Genomic DNA, 20,550 nt, shown 5'->3' with positions numbered 1-20,550 from the left:
TAGCCAGTCCCGGTCGAAGGCGGAGGCCTCGCCTGCCTGCTGCCTTGTTCCGGATATATTAACCGCCCACAATTACAACAACACGATAGCGAGTTCATGTTTTTATTTGTTTGTTATGTTTTGTATTCTTTTGCAAACATGTCCCCCAGACGGTCTGCTCCTTCCCGGCGCCACCTGTGACGACACTTTGTTTTGGTGCTGCTTGCATCTTCCCGGCCTAGCTGAGCTGACAAGTTCATTACCCCGGGATTTTACATCAATGGAAGAAAAAAAGAGAAATGGACAAGCCCGGCCGCACCAGCCTAGACAGGTCTCCGTGCCCAGCATTACACAGCCGTGCCGCGTCCTTGGGGACGTGAAAACGTGCAATGTCATTCAAATCATGGTAGTACATCAATAGATTTCCTTTTCCACCGCCACCAAGTACCTGCCCTTATCCTAAAAGGGGGAGAAAAATAAAAGTATTGCTCTGTAGTTCCGACAGGCCTAGATGCATACCCGCTATATTTCCATCATACAAAAGGTATATCGCAAAAATAAAGTTGGATTTTTCAAGATTTCCATCGCTGGCAGGTGTTTTAGGGCAAATACAAAAAGGGACCGGCCAGGGGGGGGGGGTCTATGTACAATACAATACCTCCCATATCTACACTGTACTGCTGAAGAAGCCAAATCACCAAGTAAGCACTTCCGAACGAAGCTCTTCTCCTTGTTACAGCACAAGGCTCGTTGATAGAAGCACCATGGTCGAGATCAGCACCGACGGTATCCAGGCAGCTAGGCTTCCCCGGCCGCTGCTGGTGGTGGCGCTGGTGTTGCTGCTCCGGGGTCCCTCGTTGTTCCAGAGCATGACGGGCTGGCCCTGAGTCGGCGTCTCGTCGATGCTACAGACCGCGTTGCAGGCGGCGGCCGCTTGGTCTCTCCCAACCAAGGGGCTGACTGTGTCGCCGTCGCGCTTTGCCGACGACGGCGGCGGGGGCTCGGCCGTCGAGTTGTAGATGAGGTCGAGCCACTGGACCTGGAGGTAGGCCGAGGCGTTGACGCTCATGTTGCCGGTCCACTGGCCGCCGTCGCTCCAGGCGTTGAGGATGACCTTGCAGCCGTCGCGGGGCGTCTGGAAGGAAATCTCGGCCACCTCCTGCTCGTTGACGAACCACACCGACTTGGTCGGGGTCCAGTCGAGGCGGTGGACGGCCCAGTCGGTCCACTGCAGGCCGTCGGGCATGGTGGCGTTCTTGGTGGCCTGGTCGACCGTGTTGCCGTCGGCCGTGTAGGACGGCTGGTTGGTGTAGTGGATCAGGTTCTTGGAGTCAAGCGTGCGTACCTCGAGGTCCGACTCCTGCACGTCGGCCAGCTTCTTGCCGCCGCGGTACGTGAACATGGCCGTGATGGCGCCGCTCGCGCCGACGGTGCGCGCCAGCATGCGCATCGAGAGGAACTGGAAGCCCATGGACACGGACTCGATCTCGGCGGCCGTCTGGAAGGCCGCCAGGCGCTGGGTTCGCAGGGTGAGCCACGTCTGCGAGCTCGGGTTCTTGTCATTGTTGGCCTCGATGTAGACGTTGTTGGGCGAGTTGACCATATCGGTGCTGGCATCGCTGCGCTCCCTTCCGCTGTTGTTCCAGCTCCCTGTCAACCATGTGTTGGACCACTCAGCCGATGAAAAGTACTGGCTCGAGGGCGGCGCCGCAGCGTTTTCGTCCCAGCCGGTGATAGTAGCCGGGACGCCTGCATACTGGGAGAGGTTTCGAAAGTCGAGGAACATGTGCTTGGAGAAGAAGCTGGGGTCGGTCCCGTTTGTCAAGTAGCACCCACATTGCGAGTCCTGTGTCAGAGAGGGCCCAGCGGCAGCCAGCGGGACCGAAGCAGAGAGTAGGATGATAAGTGAGGACAGAGTGGCGGGTAGGCGCATGACCAGCCGTGACAGCTCGTCTCCAGCCATGGCTGCTCTCTTTGTCATCATCGTCGTCGTCGTCGCGTGCTGTCCTCGGGCAGAATAATTTCGGGTACGTGCAGGACTGTCGTGAAATTAAGTGAGGCTGCTTGTAGATGTTACGAGGTTGGCCGGGAAATTCGAATACCCGTTTGTTTCAAAGATTTCGATCTCTCAATGTCGTGACATTAACAGCTGCCGTATTAGGCCTGGTAGGTAGCGAACATGAAAGCTATAAGTCGAGGAACGATCGAGAAATCCAGATTAGCCCGCACAGGGGGAGTGTTGTTCAAATAGCGATGGCATCCATGGTCAACAGGGCCGACTAAGAGCCAGCCAGATACTACGGGCTGGCGGGAAGGGAAGAAGAACTGGACATGGCGGGCTGCTTATAAGTGCAAGGTGCAAGGTTGCAAGGTGCCGAGTGCCAGTGCCAGCCCAGCGCCAGTACCAGAGGTCATGTCGCTGTGGTCTGTGTTATTAGGTGCTAAAATCAAAATCACGTCCAAGACTGCTGAATCTATTGGTCAATGCCTTGCTACTTGGGAGGCGGCGGCGGCGGGAGCATGGAGATGGATCCGGGCGCAGCAGGAACAGGAGCCTAGCAGAAGACAAGACAAATAGAGGGCAAACCAGGTGTGTGTCGACGTTCGACATGGGTTGGGGACTGGGCTGCCTTGGGCCCCGCTAGCCACATCAGGGCACCTTGGGCTGGCGAATCAGGGCGAGCCGGGGCGGGTGGCCTGGCTGGCAACGGCAGGCGCGACATGACTTTAGTCAGGGATCAGCATTTTGCCATATAACGTGTCTGTAATTGAGCCCTCTACTATCCGGCTAAAGGCGGCGTCGCCAGGCCGAGTGCTAAAAATGGAGGGACGACCGGAGGCACGGTGGAGGCTCTTGCCTGGTGTCTGTGTCTCTGTGTTATTGTCTCGGAGCCGAGTGGCAGGCCAGGCACCTAAGGTTCCTAGGAACTTGAAAGCATGTAGGACCAGCAGCACATTCCGTCCCAAGCTGCCGGTCTCTGGTGTGCAGTCTGCAGCCTGCAGCAGTCCCAAACAGCGACGACTTTTATATTGTCGAAGGGTGCTAGAAGCACTCTCCATGCCGCGTCTCAGGACGCTAGGATAGGCCGCCAGAGAGATGTGGTGCTCTCGTTTAAAGCCCTGCAGAGGAGACAGTTCCACGCCGATACCTTCCTGTTTCTGATGATGCGGAATGAAACCTCAAGAAGTTGCGAGAGACGCGTAGGCAGCGATTACGTTGCCCTGCCGCCGGCGATGATGGCAGGTTTTCCGAACTGGTTTACGGAGTGTCGAGGTGTCGTTCTTAGTTTGGTTACAGAAGCGGCGAGATTGTTCTTGAAATCTCCGCCCAGCCCTAACCCCTAACCCTTCAACCAGTCAAACAGCAAAGCCCCTGAGCTCCCTCTGAAACTTGAGGTTGGAAGACAAACTTGCTCATTGTGTCTGTATGACTGGACTTGCGTAGGCTGAGATGTGCTACTTTCGACTGGTAGTCTACCAAGGCAAGGCAGTCAGACCACCTCAGCTGCCAGCCCTCGGCGTCTTCCTCTTATAAGTCAATAGCTGGCAGATGCGAGAGAAGGGGGCCTGTAAATTCGAGGTGTCACCGTAATAGACTAGAACAACCCTAGGACGCTCAAACTCACAATTCCTAGTAGCACCACCACCGCACTGCACGCCAGCCCGGAGACTTATGGTTCATCGAAAGAAATAAAGAAATCGAAAGCTGCCACGAGCCGCAAAACTGCATGCCACCTGAGCGATAGAACTAGACATGCATTACAGACCTAAGTAGGTAACCACCTTCTACATAGCATGCCTACAAAGTACCTCCTACCTAGTTGCCGAGATTCAAGAAGCAAAAAGAAAGAAAGCGACAGACGCTGCATGTCGAGAATTTGGAAAAAAAGTTCCGAAGGCGATTTGAACGCCTGACCTACCGGACTGCAGCCGGTTGCTCTACCCCTGAGCTACCAGAACAGTTTTCTTGTTTCTAAGTATTGACATACTTCCAGACTCTCCACAAGAAAGGGGGGGCGGCGGCCCGGTGTGCGGATGGAGTGAGTGGATGAATTGTGGATCAAACTGTCCACCGCCAAGAAATTGGGGGGAAAAGGGGTCCCAGACACGATAAACTTCCCGGTTCCTCGGCCACTACCTACCTAGATCTAGGAAAAGACATGTATGCAGGCAGACCTAGTCAGGTTAGGTAGGCACGACCCAATGAACCGATTAGATCACTACTTCCCAAAAAAGAAAGACTCAAAAAGCAACCTGTTCCCCTCCCCCTTTCCTTTCGCCATCCCAGTCACGGGCCAGACCGACGGGATCTACGCATCACTCGGCAGCGGCAGCAAGCCAGAGAAATACACACAAGGCCCACCCCGCCATATCGCACATCCGAAGTAATCAAATATGCCTACCTACCTCGGTGAGATGTGAAGCCAGATAGATAGATATTAGAGTGGTAGTTTCCACTCAGAAATAAACAAAACAAAAACAGCCCGTCGACAAGAAGAATTTGGATGAGGCAAAACGCCGTTGCTCTCTAACCGAGGTATTTGGCCAAAAAAAACGAAACGCTAGTAAAGGATGATCGATTCTGAAGCTTGTAGCAAGAACAGATTACCTTGTTTTGTTTTGTGTTTTTGCAAAGAAAAGAAAATCGATGATGGGTGGGATGGGAGTTTCGGCTCGTTTTGCCTTTTTCGTCTTTTTCGTCTTTTCTGGTCTTTGCAAGATAACGGCTACGAGAAAGCGCCCGCCGGCTCTCTCACCGACTATCCATATTTTTTATCATTTGGGTTTGTATGTACTTCGGGTGTATGTAGGAGAGGCGACGCCTGGGAGAATAACGTTGCCGAGATAGCCCACTCGGCCGTCCGTGGCGGCCGATCGATGCGGCAGCCTTCGTTAGTATACGTAACCGGGGCGGCAGCAAAGTTGAGATGGTTATTGCGTGGTATATAAGACCGGGAAGTCCGGTATTGTCCCGGCCCCGGCCGGGGTCGTCATCGGTCCCATCACCGACGAGCTCTCTTACAGATACAGACAGGCGGCTGCCAGACGGGCACAGCACATGCGCGTACGCTCTATTCTTATCTCGAGAGAAAAAGAGGTGACATTTCGTTTCGACGCCATGGCGCTATTATCAAGTGTCAAAGATTCCACTGATGATGCACAACCGTCTTTTGACTGAACTCTAAATGGCGTTGTCCCCGCTGGGGGAAGAGGAGAAGATAGCAGCACGACATTACCATTTTGGGCGTTTTCCTCGGGTCGTTTGACATGATTATTTAGGTGTGCGTTTCCCCGAGCTGCAGCGTGACGCTCTCCGTCGTCGTCTTTCTTTTTTTCTGCTCATCATCCTTTTTCCACTCTTGAGAATTATATCCCCCTTTCTTCACTCTCACCCATTTTCCCCCCACCCGTAAGTGGTGGTGTGTTGGACAGGAACAAAGCAGACATGGTCTCAAGTCGGCCTCCGTTTCCCGGCGGGCCGGTGGAGGACGCAGAGTTCGGCAAGGTGATAGACATGTACGGCCGCAGCGGCACCTTCGCCGAGACTGGGCAGCCGGACGCCGAGGCTAGCGCCGCCGCCAAAACGCCGCCCCAGACCCAGCCGCTCAAGAAGGCCCTCCGCAACCGGCACATGCAGATGCTGGCCATCGGTACGAATTATCTCTTCTCCTCGGGGTGACTGCCGTGTCGAGCTTGCGAGACTGACCGCCGGCCGGCGTTTCTGCCAAACAGGGGGAGCAATCGGAGCCGGTCTCTTCGTCGGTTCGGGCTCTGCCTTGGCAAAGGGAGGCCCGGCCTCTTTGGTAAGAAGGGTGCTTCCTTTCGTTGACGCGCTAGTGCCAGCGCGTACGGAGCCGGGGGCATCCAGTGTGCTGACAATGACTTAGATTATCTGTTACCTCGTCATTGGAATCATGATACTGTTCATGTGCCAAGCTCTCGCCGAGATGGCGGTGCTGTACCCCGTCAACGGGGCTTTCTTCACGTACATTGTCCGGTTCCTGGATCCCTCTTGGTATGTATAGTCTTGTCTCCTGCCCCCTTGGCGGCCTGGTGTTTTAACAAAGAGGGTACAGGGGTTTCGCCATCGGCTGGGAGTATACCTTTGCGTGGCTCTCTGTTCTCCCCTTTGAGCTCATCGCCGCGTCTATCACCATCGATTTCTGGCGACAAGACATCCACATGGGCGTCTGGGTAACCGTGTTCCTGGTTGTCCTGGCGGCGACCCAGCTGTTCGGTGTTCGCGGCTACGGCGAAGGTGAGAGACATGGTCTACATACACCGAGCCCCGCGCTTTTCTGCTAACGAGCCGAGGGAAACAAAGTCGAGTTTGTGCTCAGCATCATCAAGATCCTTGCCTGCGTGGCGTTTATCGTCATCGGCATCGTCATCAACTGCGGCGCCGTAGGCAAGCAAGGCTATCTCGGCGCCAAGTACTGGCAGGACCCCGGAGCGTTCAGGGGCGGGTTCCACGGCTTCGCCAAAGTGTTCACCGTGGCCGCCTTCTCGTTTGGCGGCACCGAGCTGGTCGGGCTGGCGGCGGCCGAGTCGGACAACCCGCGCAAGGCGATCCCATCGGCAAGCCGACAGGTGTTCCTGCGCATCGCCTTCTTCTACATTGTCAACCTGTTCATCATCGGCCTCATCGTCCGGTCCGACGACCCCCGGCTGCTGAGCGCGAGCGGGAGCAACACCAAGGCGTCACCCTTTGTGATCGCCATCCAGGATGCGGGCATCAAGGTGCTGCCACACATCTACAACGGCGTCATCACCATCGCCGTCATCAGCGTGGCGAACGCGTGCACGTACGGGTCCAGCCGGACGATGCAGGCGCTGGCGGCGCAGGGCATGGCGCCGTCGTTCCTGGCCTACATCGACCCGAAGGGGCGGCCGCTGTGGTGCGTGCTGATCCAGCTTGCCGTCGGGCTGCTGGCCTACGTGGGTGAGGTGGGCAAGACGGCGACCATCATGGCGTTTGAGTGGCTGCTCGCGCTGACGGGCCTGTCCTTCTTCTTCGTGTGGGGGTCCATCTGCCTCGCACACATCCGCTTCCGCTACGCCTGGAAGGCCCAGGGCTACACGCTCGACCAGATTCCGTACAAGCCTACGTGCGGCGTCTATGGCAGCTGGATGGGGCTGCTAATCTGCGTCATGAGCCTCATGGCTACGTTTTACACCAATCTTTTCGTGAGTCTCTTCTCTCTCCCTCTCTCTAGAGTCTCTCATCTTCCGTCTTCCGAGACACGCCGAGAGAAGAGAACAGATATTAATCTATTTCCATAGCCCGAGGAAGGCAAAGGACCAAACGTGGAGAGTTTCTTCAAGGCGTATCTTGCGGCGCCGATTATTTTTCTCCTCTACCTCGGGTGGAAGATTCGCACCTGGAACTGGAGACTGTATATCCCGGTCCACGAGATCGACCTCAAGACGGGGCTGACGGACCTGACGCTCCACCAGGCAGAGGCCGAAGCCGAGGCAGCCTTGCCACCGAGCACGGGGAGGCTTTTGCTGGCCCGTATTTTCAGGCGCAAGTAAGGCTTGGGCATTGAATCGGCTTCTTTTGTCAGGAGAGGTGAGAGGCGGATGTGTCTATGCAGTGACGTCCTTGATGTTCTCGGTCCTTGTTATTTGATGATATCTATCTGTGTTCTCTTGAAGAGTTATCGGCGCTAGGGATTTGCATGTTCATGTATTGTTCCTGTTTTCTGTTTTCCGTGGCCTGGACTGGATCCAATGTTTGCCTGCGTGTCTGTCTTGTTGTTTGTAGTCCAAGATTGGACCTGGGAATTGGGATTCTGTTTATGTAGGAATTACCGATCAATCAGGGTTATACGGCTCAATCAAGCTCATGCAGCTGTAGAGCCTTAATTAGTCAAACATATAAAGTAGTGGGGAAGCTAGGTCAGCATAAAAGATACCCTCTTCCTATCCCCGTAGTTCGTGATCCTTTTAGGTAGTCATAGCAGAATACAACCACTACAACCCCCCCCCCCCCCCCCCACCCTTTCGCAACAGTTACTGTAGTGACTTGCACGAATGACCTTGTCATTCCAACAGTTTAGGTAGGTGCCTAGGGTATCGAACGTATATGACTGATTTACTTGCACGGTACTTACTGTAAAGACAATATTTTAGTTCCAATCCATGCGTGCCGAGATAAAAAATTCAATCTCGTCACAACGTATCTCTCCGTGGGCATTGACATGTAGTGTTGCCAGTGTTCAGCCAGTTAGTCTCGACTCTAAGAAAGGCGGTTAGGCAGCGACCGAGCACCCTAGGTTCCAGCGAAGACGTGGTCGCTGGGCGAACTCGGTAGCGTCAAAGGACGAAAAGTGGCATCAATCCAAAAGCTCAACGTCAGCTAGGATGAAGCAGGGATGCAAAGCCAAGGCAAACGTGGGGTTGCGGGGCTGGCTACCTAGGTGTTCTCCACTGTGGACGCCAGGTGGCAGACACCTGGCTAGGACGACCTAGCAGGTGTTTCGCATTGTGGGGCTGCCATTCGCCATTCGCCGATTTGCGGTACCTGAACCGGCGGGACAAGACAAGACAAGGGGCGCGGACTGCCTGCAACCACAATCGCACGCACCTATAACCGCAACCGCAACTAACTGCAACAACAACTAGTACTGCACATCGAAACTCAGCCTCTTAACTACGGATCCGCCACCGTCACCGCTCCCCTGCTAGCCCGGGACCCGAAAAGAAAGGCCTACCCAACTGTGACTTGGTCTTCTATTATTGCGTCTCACGTCTTGCGTCTTGCGACTTTCGTCCTGCTGAGGAGACAACCCAGGAGAGAGCTGAGAGCTGCGGCCATGCGTGGCTTATTATAGACGGATTCGCGCGAACCACGTCTCCCTTCCCTCTCGGCTTTCCTTTCTGGCATTTGGATTCTTGGATGCCTAGTCACTAGGATCGGGATCACTGGCCGTCCTTTTCGGGTTTTGCGTAGCGAAAGCCTGTCCGAATACGTATACCCGTTACTGCCACCGACCGCTCATTTCCCTCGACAACCTCCTTCCTCAGCCCTTTCCCCAATTAAGGCGCAGATACACTCCCCGACCCGACCCCGACCCGAAAGATACGACGACCATTTGAATACCAAGCTTCTGCCGACCGCCCCCGGATCTACACATGGCTTCGTACGGCCAGGCCGTGCCGCCAGGGGCGTCGCCGCGGCCCGTACCGTACGGCGCAGCGTACGGAGCGCCCCTAGCCATGGCCCCTCCCGGCGCGCCCGCGGGCACCTTCTCGCCCGGGACCAAGATCCAGGTCGGCAGCCACCGCGTTGTCATACAAAAGTATCTCTCTGAAGGCGGCTTCGCCCACGTCTACCTCGTCAAGCTGCCCTCGGCCGTCAACGGCACCGACCAGGCCGTGCTCAAGAGGGTCGCCGTGCCCGACAAGGAGTCGCTGCGCGGCATGCGCACCGAGGTCGAGACTATGAAGCGTCTCAAGGGCCACAAGGCCATCGTCACGTACATGGACTCGCACGCGTCGGAGCTGCGCGGCGGCGGCTACGAGGTCTTCCTGCTCATGGAGTACTGCAACGGCGGCGGCTTAATAGACTTTATGAACACGCGTCTGCAGCACCGCCTCACCGAGCCCGAGATCCTCAACATCTTCGCCGACGTTGCCGAGGGAGTCGCCTGCATGCACTACCTCAAACCCCCGCTGCTGCACCGCGACCTCAAGGTCGAGAACGTGCTAATCACCACCAGCGCTTCGTCCCGAAAGTTCAAGCTCTGCGACTTCGGCTCAGCCGCCCCGCCCCGCCCCGCGCCCACCACCGTCGTCGAGTGCCGCCTGATGGACGAGGACGTGCAGAAGCACACCACCATGCAGTACCGCAGCCCCGAGATGATTGACGTCTACAGGAAACAGCCCATCGACGAGAAGTCGGACATCTGGGCTCTCGGCGTCCTGCTCTACAAGCTGTGCTACTACACCACCCCCTTCGAGGACCAAGGACAGCTCGCCATCTTGAATGCTAGTTACAAGTTCCCCGCCTACCCCGTCTTCTCGGACAGGCTCAAGAAGCTCATCGGTAAGGCCCCGAGACGGATTCTGCCCGAACCCGAGCGGTAGCTGATGTTGCTCTAGCCTGGATGCTGCGTGAAAACCAGCAGGCCAGGCCGAATATCTACCAAGCCCTCCGGGAGGCTTGCGTCATGCTGGGAAAAGAAACGCCCGTAAAAGACGTGAGTGCTTGCGAGCTGCGTGGCCCTGCAGTTGGCCAAGTCGGCGCTTACTTTTTGCTCTTCTCAGATATACGCTGGCACGTCTGAAGGTGATGCGCTGTTGTCTTCGCCCGAACAAAACGTCAAGTCTCCGCCTGTCGTCGGTGCCATCTTTTCCCCGCCCGCACCAAAGCAGCAAGCGGTTCCTGAAGTTGAGCGCATGAGGCGGGGGAGAGTGCCCGTTGCCTCGTCGCAGCCAACCGCCCCGCCACCGAAGCCCAGCCCATCGCCTAATATAGTAACCAACGGCGACCCCTTTGCCGCTCTCGACGCCAGGCCTACTGTTACCGACGGAGACGAGCTGTCGTCTAGGTTCCCGACGCTCGATCAGTTCTCGCTACTGCATGATCACGGGACCAAGTTTGATTTTGACAGCGCCTTTGCGCCGCAGCCTCAGCTTGCTCCACCACCCAAGGACCTGTCTCAGCGAGTGGCCGAGAGACTGGCAGATGAAGCCTTCCAGGTGAAGCCATCTCCATCGCCCGCGCCTCCGCAAGCAATCCAGAGACGGTCGGTTGAGCTGAACCGGACAAACCCATACTCGGCGGCTTCGCCAGACACGAAACAGGCGTCACCACCACTCCAGCCCGCCGCCGCTCCTCCGAAAAAGGCCGAGATGAGCCGCGCATCTGCTATCATCTCCAACATTCCCGAATTAAAGGCAATATCCTCGCAGGCCTCACAACCCACGTACCAGTCCACCCCTAGTAGACCGACCATGGTCTCCACTGGAACCATGACATCGACGCCACCTCCCGAGAGGCAGACACCTCAGTTCCAGCAGTACCGGTTCCCACCAACGGAGCGCGACCGAGAACCGGGCGTGTCCCGGCAGCAGGATGCCGGTGCTCAACCCCTGGTTCGTGGGGAGGCACCGAATCCGTCTCGGCCTGGCGCCATTCCGTCGCGGTCCTCTTTATTCCAGGGCCAGCCTAATCAACCACACGTACGCCACCCATCGTCTTCCAGACCTTCACTGGAAGGCGGACGTCCGAGCTTTGATCTCCTGGAGCCTATTAGCAAATCAAAATCGCAGGGCGCCGCACGGCCGAGGCCCGTCAGTACTCATCTCGAGTCCAACATTGACTATCTCCGCGAGCGAGAAGGATCTAAGCCCCTCCCTTCCCCCGGTCTACCTTCTCCCAGGTATTCGATTGAAAAGGATCTGCCGCCTTCGCCAGATCCCGAAGATGAAATGAATATCGAGTCCAACGTGGAATTTTTACGGTCAATGGAGGATTCGGATCCGAGGAAGAAGGACAAAAGCCACAAGCATGGCAAGCGGTCGAGCCTTACGTCCTTGGGGGCTGGAACGAAGAGCATTTTAGCTGGCAAGTTTGGCGACGCCTTTAAGAGATTTGAAGGGAGCTCGAGCGGGCCACCTCCGCCAAGGACGCCGTCGCCCCTCAAAGACCTGGAGCGGCGCGAACTCACGCCCATCGCTGGATCCGAGGCGACCGACGGCAGGAGTGACGACGGCCAAATGCGCGACGGCGAGGATTTGACGCCCGAGATGCGCCGAGAGCAAGAGTCGCGGATGCTGGCGCAGGAGGAGGCCCGCGTCGCAGCCGCACAGGCAGAGTATCGCCAGCGCGTGGCGCAGCGCGACCAGGGAGGATCCAGTCCGGGCCCGGGAGCGCTGCCAAAGAGCATCGGCGGCGTCTCTCGCGCAGTGTCGATTCAGAACAAGGTCCAGAGTTTGCTGGGCGAGACCACCCGCTCCTCTACCACGGTAGCTCGCACGGCACAGGGATACGGCCGCTACGCAGACGCGGCTCTGGCTGCCCGACCCCCGTCTGGCAATGACGGGCGGCCGCTGATCGCGCGAAAGCCCATAACCGGTCCTCAGCCGGGTGAGCCAGCGCTTCCGCGAGGCTCTTATGATGGAGGTGGAGGCGTGCAGCGGGCCCCGACGGCACCAGTCGGGAACACGAACACGATGGAGCCGGCGGGGCGGGTCATGTCCATGGGGACAGGGAGACCCACGGCACCGCCCAAGCCCACCCATCTCAATAAAAACTCAACGGCCAGTGCCATGTTGCCGCCCACAGGAGGGAGACCAGGGTCCCCGCCCAAGCCGTCGGTGCCGAGCAACAGCAACAACATTAACGTGCAGAGATTGAGACCGGCTGGGGGGCCGTCGGGCGTGCTCGTCGCTGTCGAGCTCCCCGGCCAGCCGGCGCTGCAGATGACAGCGGCGGAAAAGGACAACTATATACACGACTTCCAGAAGCGGTTCCCCAGCTTGACATCGATCGAGATGGTGGAGCGGGACCTCGGCGCAGAAGCTGCTGCAGCAGGTGAAAGCGGTAGGCCGGCAAGGTGAGGGGTTGCTGTGGCGAATAGAACAAAATTTGCAATGGCTTGAAAGCCGGCGCCTCGTGTATAAAGAAAGCTGTCTTTTCGCCGTACTGCGGCGGCGCGCGCTCAAGAGCATAATAGACACAACACAGCTGGCAATGGGCCCTAGTAATCTGACGCCTTCGTTCCGGGCGAGGACGGGGTACGGAGGGCAGAAACGGCAATCGTGACGGGCGCATTCCAAGAAAAAGGAGAAAAATTTACATGTGGTGTGCTGGCACGGGGGAAACCGAATAATTGAAGAGCACGCGCACGTAATTACATGCAATCCTGTAGGGTAGAGTCAAGTCTAGTAGAGTAAAGGGCCTTAGAGAGGGACTAGTCGTCTGGTTTGATTGAATAAAGAGTCGCGGGGTGAGGGAGAAACCGGGCTGGGTTGTCTTTCTAGAGTTGGTAGCTATTCTGCCTGTCGACGGTGTCCGCTGGCTGGGGCGAGGAGGGTATAGTATATACATAGAGACAAAGTACACGGAAAAATACAGACATATATGCTTGTGAAAAAGAAAAAGAGAGAAAGAAAACGTGAAAGAAAAAGGTGATTAATTGGCTACCTACCTATTTAGGTAGATAGTTATGTATCCAGATATATGTGGTTGAAATGGTTAGATGTAAGGAAATCGAGAAGAGACGTTGGTCGCTGGTTAAGAGGAGGATGGACGATGGAAAGGGGGGTGTGTGGTAGGTAGGTACATGTACCTTACTCTTGGTATTGTACGGAGTACGGATGCTCCTACCAAAAGAATCCGCTCACCGCTTTTGGTTCTTTTCTGCCGGCAGAATTCCTCCAGTGGGCATTGCAGGAAGGCTATAGTGGTTAACTACTATAAGCGATTGGCTTCCAAAAGCCACGTCAAAAATAGCCAGCGCACAGGCTTGTGTTGGCAGTCGCCACCGGTGGCAACCCGGTTGAAATATATCAAGATCCGTAAGCGCAAGTTAGTTCCAAAGCGTCTTTTATACTCTGTCCGTCATAGCCACTATTTTGTCTATCTCTCAACCATGGGGCAATACAGTGATACTGTAACTCGTGCTCAAGCCTTGACCCTTAAAGCCGTGGGCTTGACAAATACCCAAATCCAGCAAGTTACCGGCATCCCTCCACGGACTTTGAACGATATTCTCGACCGCGCAATCAAGGCTGGATACGAGCCTATAACTTCTGACGGTGCTCTTGGCCGACTTGATAGCTCCCACGTTGCTAACGCACCAAAGTCCGGCCGCCCTAGTAAACAAGAAGCAATTCAGGAAGAGGTCCTTGCCAAGGTTCGTCGTGATCGTTGCGGTCGTGAGAAGTTATGCGCTCAAATCGCCATTGAACTAGAGGGGCGAGTCTCCCCTATGACGGTATGGCGGATTCTACGGAAGGCTGGTATGAAGAAGACGAAGCCTACTCGCAAGCCTGGATTGACGAAGGAAATGCGGGCAGCGAGATTAAAGTGGCTTGATCATAAAGATTGGACCCTTACAGATTGGATGAAGGTCATTTGGACCGATGAAACAGCTATTGTCATTGGCCATCGCCGTGGAGGGTATCGAGTGTGGAGGACTTCAGTGGAGCGGCATTTGCGAAGCTGTATTCGTGAGAGGTGGAAAGGATATACGGAGTTTATGTTCTGGGGTTCTTTTTGTTACGATTTTCAAGATCCTTGCCACATCTGGAGGCCGGAAACTGCTGCGGACAGGAAGTTAGCTGATGAGGACCTGAAGAAGATGAATAAGGCGCTTGAACCTATCTGTAAGGCTGAGTGGGAGCTGAACAACCACATGTCTCGCCTTCGGGTTGATCGGAAGAACCCCGGCCGGGTTCCGCAGTGGCGATGGACTAAGGCCAACGGCAAGCTGACGAGAGGAAACGGGAAAGGGATTGACTGGTATCGATATCAGAAACAAGTGTTACTGCCGAAATTGATCCCTTTTACGCAGCGGTGTGGCCCCGAGTTTCTTATAATGGAAGATAACGCACCGGCACATATACACCGCGCTAACCATGTGGTAATGAACCTGTCGAATGTATTGCGTTTGTTGTGGTGCCCTAACTCTCCGGATCTCAATATGATCGAGCCTGCATGGTTCTATCTAAAGAGGCAAACAACAAAAAATGGCGCTCCACAGAGTCGGCAGGAAGCGGAGAAAGCTTGGCTAAAGGCTTGGAGAGAGTTGCCGCAGGAGAAGATTCGTGAATGGATTCAACGGATTATACACCACATACAGGAGGTTATTCGTTGCGAGGGAGGAAACGAATATAAGGAGGGTCGGCCGAGTTGGATGAAGAGCCGTGAGGTCAACTATATCATTGAAGCTAGAGGAGAGGTAGTTGTAGTGGACGAGGACTTGGAATTTATAGATTCGGCTCTGTGGCAGTCAGAAGTGGATTCGGAAGACGCAGAGTTGGAAGGACTTAGAGTAGATGCCTAGGAGGAAGAAGTGGAAGAAGCGGCGCCAGAACCACCGCCGGCGCCAGAACCACCGCCGGCGCCAGCGCCAGCGCCAGCGCCACTGCGGCGATCAAACAGAAGAAAGTAGATAGTTACACTTGCAATTGAGGTTGACTGCCCGCAATTGAGTTCGATAGAAATGGCGATAATAGTATGGCGATGGTGGGGTTTGGTGGAAGCGCTATAACTTTAGTGGGCTATAGTGGGTAAGCTCTATAATGGCTAAAATGCCAAGAAGGCGGTGAGCGGATTCTTTTGGTAGGAGCATCCGTATGTACTGCATATACCCCATAACCACGGTTTGTGTTTTGATTCGCCGAGGAGTGAGTAGTATGATGAAACGCTTGCATTTCCATTGCAAAGCTAAGGAAGGTCGTTTTCCGTCCCCTTTCAACCCTCGGCTTATTTACATAGGTTACCTTACCTTGACTTCCTTTCGACAAGCAAAATTCACATACATACATCTGCAGTTCAAGCCATGGCGGACAACAACAACAATAATAACAGCGACATATTCCCCGTCACGGTCCACCGGTACCCAGGAACTCGCAAGCCGTGCGCGTTCGAGCACACCACCACCTCACCAACAGGAGGAACACAGGCACAGACACAAACGCCGCGCAACGCGCTCGTGTTTATCGGCGGGCTCGGCGACGGGCCGCCGGCCGCGGTGCCGTACGCGCGGGCCATCGCCGCCAAGCTTTCCGGGAGCACGTACTCGCTGTTCGAGGCGCGGTTATCAACAGCATTCACGGCATTCGGCTACGGCAGCCTGGCGCAGGACGTGGCCGAGCTGGCGGCGCTGGTCGCGTACCTGCGCGCCTCCTTGGAGAAGGAGCGTGTAGTCCTGCTGGGCCACTCGACCGGCTGCCAGGACTGCTTGGCGTATGCTGCTGCTTCTGGATCTGATGGGTCAGGTGGTGGTGTTGGCGATGTCGACGGGTTTGTCCTGCAGGGCCCCGTCTCGGACCGCGAGGCGGTCGCCATGGACGTGCCTGCGGCCGACCTGGCGAGGAGCGTCGAGTGCGCGGCCGCCATGATTGCGCGCGGCGGCAAAGATGATGTCATGCCGCGCGACTTGCTCCCCGAGGGGTTCCGCGCGGCGCCCGTGACGGCGTATCGCTGGTTTTCGCTGGTGGGGGTTGGGTGAGTTCTACTCTTTTATTTTTTGGGGGTTTTTTTGGGTTTTATTCTACTGTCTCTATCAAGACTACTTCCTATCTTGCGTGTGTGCATGGGCAAAGTTCTGGGTGGGCGATTGCTGAAATCAACAAAGGGGCGACGATGACTTCTTCTCGTCAGATCTGCCTGACGACAAGGTCGCGGCCATCTGGGGCGGGCTCCGGCAGCCCGTGCTCATCGTGCCGTCGGGCGAGGACGAGTTCGTGGCCGGCCACATCGACGTGCCGCAGCTCGTGGTCAAGTGGAAGAAGGCCTGCGCCCCGGGCATCGCCAGCGACCTCTCCGGCCTCATCCCCGGCGCCAACCACTCGGTTGACAGCCCGGACGCGCAGGAGTGGCTCGCCGACCGCGTGGTCCGCTTCCTCGCCGCGCTGGACTGAGGTAAAGTAAAGCTGCAGTAGAGGCAGTTATTGTTTCTATTCCCTAATAATCTGGAAATGCGTATGTGCAGTACGCTGTCTGGAGGTGCGGGTGGATACGGGAGGTGGCGTGGTGTCCCCTATATCGCGGCGGCTCGGGGACCGCTGCCTTGGACCAATGGAGGGGCAAAATGCCGAGCTGTCAGGGAGGTCCCCGCCCGCAATCAGCGGCATTTTGCCTGGCAGCAACTCCGTATCGCCGTCCGCCCTAGGTCGGCGACCTCTAGAACCTCTAGAGGAAGCAGGCCCGCGCGTCCTGCCGTCTCGGCGACCCCCTTTTTTCGTCTGAGAATCCGGGATCCGGAACACGGGATTCCATCATAAGTCATGATAATTGCCGCATCTTTGCTCTCCCATGGTTTTTCTTCAAATAGGGCCCCGTTGCCTAAAAAAGCTTTGACGTTTTGACTTTCACCCCGCCACTCCTGTCTGTACCTTCCCTTATCCACCATCCCACTTATACCCAAACTTCCTGGTAGGTTCGGTTACCCGCTTTAAGGCAACAGGGCAAAGACTTCTTCCACCAAAGGCCAAAAAGACCAAAAAGGCCAAAAACAAACCCCCCCAAAAACCAGAAAAAATGTGTTACTCAGCCTCTTGCCCAGCCTGCAGTATGTGTTTTTTTTTCCTCTGGGCTTTTGAAATAATTTCGAAGGACTAACACGGGCTGCGAAACCCTCATTCAGCCAAGACGTCGTGGCGCGGCTGCGGAAGCCACCTCTCCAACGTCTTCGCCGACGTGCCCGAAGAGGAGCGCTGCACGTGCGAGCCCAAGGTCGAGGTCGACGGCACCGAGTACCCGCCCCAGGCCAAGTACGCGGTGCCCTCAGTGGCGGGCTTCGTCAAGAACTGGCTCGGCGGCGACAGCACCAACAACGACGTGGACGAGCCCAAGAAGGCCGCCCAGGCCTGAGTCTCTGTCTACCTTCGGGTCCCTGAGGACTATTGTGGAAGTCGGCCAGCATTGAGATAGCCGACCAAATACATCACTCGCAGTCTTGAAATGTTGCCCGGCGGTGATGATGCGTGCAATGCATTAATACCTCACGTGCCTATCTAGTTTGGTTGTGGCGTTGCAAAGTGGCAGGGGCTTGGCTTTCTTCTTGACCTACTCGTACATGTTAATGTTACATCCATTATTCCGTAGCCTTTGAGATAAACTTTTTGCAGATTGGCCCAAGCAATCACTCGTCCTCGGGGGAACAAGGAATACCTCACCTTGGGTTAGACTCGCGGGTTTCTGCTCCCCGCGCATCCCATCCCATCCCCGCACCGTAGGTATTCCCCGCAGTGCAGTGGCCCGATCCTTATCGTCAACAGAGCCGGGATGCATGGCATGGGTAGCTACGATAGGTATCTTGAGCCGATGTGACACGTAATAAAGTTCAGCGTAGCATCTTTCCTTTCACCGTCGAGATAAATGCACGACAGCAACCCATAAGCCAAGGTAAGGTAAGGTAGGAACATGGGCATGTCTCCGGTGCTCGTCGCCTGCCTCGGGCTCTCTGCGCTGCTTCTCATCGGTGACGCGCTGCTGCGGCGGACCGTCTTGTCGCCGCTCAACGGCATTCCGGGCCCGGCCCTCGCCCGCTTCACGTCGCTGGTGCTCAAATGGCACGAGTTCAACGCCCGCCGCACCGCCTACGTCCACGGGCTGCACCGCCGGTACGGCCCCGTCGTGCGCATCGCCCCCAACGAGGTCTCGTTTGCCTCGGCCGCGGCCGTCAAGGAGATCTACTGCTCCGGCGGCAGCGGCTATGACAAAACCGAGTTCTACGACTTGTTCAAGGTCTACGGGAAGAGGTATGTTGTCTCTCTCCCCCATTTTCTTGGAATAGAACATCGGGATTTGACAGCCACGGCAGAACCATGTTTACCACATTAAACAAAGAGCATGTAAGTCCAGTTCCACATAACACTGTGTAACATCCCGTCACTGTATTAAACTCTGCACGGCAGCACGCCCGGAAGAAGCGCATCCTCGCCGATCGCTATGCCAACACCAACGTCGTCCGCCAGCCCTCTCTCGACGGCATCGCTGAGCGGGCTGCCAACTTTGTCAAGAAGTGCTCCCAGTCCGTAGGCGGAAGCCTTGATCTTTACGTACGTACTTGTACATGCATAACTTTGTGGTCCGCTAGGGCATGCCACCCGAGACATGTTGTGTTGACCGGATCTACTTACTGCAGATTTGTAAGTCCCCTCTCCCGAGACACCGCCTGGTTCAACCGTCGGTCGTATGATCTGACCCTCGGCCTGCGCTTCAGACCTCCACTCGTACGCCTTTGACTGCGTAACCCACCATCTGTTCCACCCGTACGGAACAGACTCGCTCCAGACGGAGCAGGACGAGGCCATCATGCGCGAGGTGACGTTCGATGATAGCCTGCAGAGTAAGCCCCGGGCCAACCAACCGCGGAAGCCAGTCCCGTCCGTCCTTTTTTTTTTTTTTTTGAGAAAGTGACTCGCGGGCTAAACAACCAAACATAACAACCCCGGCCGCAGACCGTCTTGTCGGATACTACAGCCCTACACTGCACAAAGTCTTGGGGAAGCTGCTGTACTGGCTCGCCAAGCCCCGCCAGACGCCCCTGGCCGACAACTTCGTGCTCGGCACATGCTCCAAGACGGACGCCGCGCCCTTCACGCTCCTCGACCGCATGCAGGGGCCGAGCTCGGACCTGGACCAGCTCGACGTCGCCGCCGAGTGCCTCGACCACATGGTGGCGGGGATCGACACGACGGGCGACGCGCTGTGCTTTTTGATGTGGGAGCTGTCGCAGCCGCGGTCGCTGCCGCACCAGGCGCGGCTGCGGGCCGAGCTGCTCGCTAACCCGGGCGCCGCCTTCGACAGGCTGCCGTTCCTCGACGCCGTGGTCCTCGAGGGCCTCCGCTGCTTCCCGCCCATCCCCATGTCGCTCCCGCGGCACGTGCCGCGCGGAGGCCGCGCCATCGACGGCTATGCCGTGCCAGAGGGCACCGTCGTCAGCTGCCAGGCCTACTCGGTGCACAGGATCGACCAGGCCGTGTTTCCCAAGCCCGAAGTCTTCGACCCGGACCGCTGGTTGCACCCCGACGGCGACGCCGAGCGGAAGCGCCTGTTCTTTGCCTTTGCCAGCGGCGGCCGCGGCTGTGTGGGCAAGCAGTAAGAAAAGCCCCCACCCCCTCTCCCCTTTTTTGTTAAACCAGACCTTTCGCTAACAACGCCGCCAGCCTTGCGCTCGCCGAGATGAAGGTCCTGCTGCGGGCCGTGTACACCAGCTTCACCACGCTCCCAGACCCTGCCATGACTGCCGAGTCGATGGACATGTCGGACCAGCTCATCTCGTCGCGTCCGCTCGGACAGGCGTGTTTGCTCGCCTTTAGCCCCGCCACCAGTCAGCCTTTGTCAACAGACTGACTGACTGACTGGCTGGCTGACGGCAAAATGGGGCCAAGCGAAAGTGAAACTGGGTTGAGCTGGGCTGGTTCGCATCTTCATGTCCGACTGCGTCTGACTGCCGGCCCTGGCTCTGACTCTGACTTTTGGGAAACTCCGGAGCACCGTATGACTGACTACGACCCGCGCCGCCAACCACTCCCCCCCTCCTTACCAAAAGCCCCGGCCGCGGGAAATATTTGTGGGGAATGTCACGTCCGAACGGACATATACGTGTATTTACTATATCACCAGCTTCACCCCCTCCCCACTCCCAGCCAGTCAATGATAGAGAGAAAGAGGCAATGCAAAGGTTAGAGTTTGCGCGCCGCACACCCTGCACGGAAGAAGATGGATGGGTTCCGGATGGGTGTCCATCCACTGTCCACTGTTCCCGTCGTCAGGTTCGTTGTTGGGCGAGCTTGTGCCTAACTAACCCCGTTTCGGACGGGCGAGAAACCTCCTTTTTTTTTTTTTTCTTCTTCTTCTTTTTTAAAAAAAAAAAAAATCTG

At 56.5% G+C, this 20,550-nt stretch overlaps 7 protein-coding genes and 1 non-coding gene across 8 annotated transcripts; 6 read left to right on the top strand and 2 right to left on the bottom strand.

Moving 5' to 3' along the window:
• Positions 1-712: 712 nt before the first annotated feature.
• B0T26DRAFT_640818 (concanavalin A-like lectin/glucanase domain-containing protein) lies at positions 713-1,912 on the bottom strand (the record flags this gene model as incomplete). Its single annotated transcript, XM_060437269.1, has 1 exon — positions 713-1,912. The coding sequence occupies one exon, from the start codon at positions 1,910-1,912 to the stop codon at positions 713-715; it is 1,200 nt and encodes a 399-aa protein (XP_060298792.1).
• Positions 1,913-3,867: 1,955 nt separating this feature from the next.
• B0T26DRAFT_t93 lies at positions 3,868-3,939 on the bottom strand. Its single transcript has one exon. It is a non-coding gene; the product is annotated as a tRNA-Cys (tRNA).
• A 1,189-nt stretch (positions 3,940-5,128) lies between these two features.
• On the top strand, positions 5,129-7,934 carry B0T26DRAFT_801529 (amino acid permease). Its single transcript, XM_060447028.1, has 6 exons — positions 5,129-5,630; positions 5,713-5,783; positions 5,868-5,995; positions 6,057-6,238; positions 6,305-7,167; positions 7,264-7,934. The coding sequence occupies exons 1-6, from the start codon at positions 5,426-5,428 to the stop codon at positions 7,513-7,515; spliced, it is 1,701 nt and encodes a 566-aa protein (XP_060298791.1). The 5' UTR covers positions 5,129-5,425; the 3' UTR covers positions 7,516-7,934.
• A 1,183-nt stretch (positions 7,935-9,117) lies between these two features.
• On the top strand, positions 9,118-12,549 carry B0T26DRAFT_640753 (uncharacterized protein; the record flags this gene model as incomplete). Its single annotated transcript, XM_060437262.1, has 3 exons — positions 9,118-10,030; positions 10,087-10,184; positions 10,252-12,549. The coding sequence occupies 3 exons, from the start codon at positions 9,118-9,120 to the stop codon at positions 12,547-12,549; spliced, it is 3,309 nt and encodes a 1,102-aa protein (XP_060298790.1).
• Positions 12,550-13,583: 1,034 nt separating this feature from the next.
• Positions 13,584-13,832, top strand: B0T26DRAFT_641157 (uncharacterized protein; the record flags this gene model as incomplete). Its single annotated transcript, XM_060437302.1, has 1 exon — positions 13,584-13,832. A coding segment is annotated over one exon (249 nt), but the record flags the coding sequence as incomplete, so codon positions are not given.
• Positions 13,833-15,497: 1,665 nt separating this feature from the next.
• On the top strand, positions 15,498-16,581 carry B0T26DRAFT_674511 (uncharacterized protein; the record flags this gene model as incomplete). Its single annotated transcript, XM_060439720.1, has 2 exons — positions 15,498-16,165; positions 16,296-16,581. 2 exons carry the CDS (start codon positions 15,498-15,500, stop codon positions 16,579-16,581), a joined length of 954 nt encoding a protein of 317 aa, XP_060298788.1.
• A 619-nt stretch (positions 16,582-17,200) lies between these two features.
• On the top strand, positions 17,201-17,428 carry B0T26DRAFT_616572 (uncharacterized protein; the record flags this gene model as incomplete). Its single annotated transcript, XM_060435996.1, has 2 exons — positions 17,201-17,231; positions 17,307-17,428. Coding segments are annotated over 2 exons (153 nt in total), but the record flags the coding sequence as incomplete, so codon positions are not given.
• A 657-nt stretch (positions 17,429-18,085) lies between these two features.
• B0T26DRAFT_739960 (cytochrome P450 3A13) lies at positions 18,086-20,020 on the top strand (the record flags this gene model as incomplete). Its single annotated transcript, XM_060443786.1, has 6 exons — positions 18,086-18,423; positions 18,486-18,516; positions 18,580-18,727; positions 18,888-19,013; positions 19,126-19,765; positions 19,834-20,020. The coding sequence occupies 6 exons, from the start codon at positions 18,086-18,088 to the stop codon at positions 20,018-20,020; spliced, it is 1,470 nt and encodes a 489-aa protein (XP_060298786.1).
• Positions 20,021-20,550: the final 530 nt, after the last annotated feature.

Source organism: Lasiosphaeria miniovina (assembly GCF_030549165.1).
Source record: "Lasiosphaeria miniovina strain SMH2392-1A chromosome Unknown B0T26scaffold_3, whole genome shotgun sequence".
In the NCBI taxonomy this organism is placed as follows: Eukaryota; Fungi; Ascomycota; class Sordariomycetes; order Sordariales; family Lasiosphaeriaceae; genus Lasiosphaeria; species Lasiosphaeria miniovina.
This window is presented reverse-complemented; position numbering and strand designations above follow the sequence as displayed.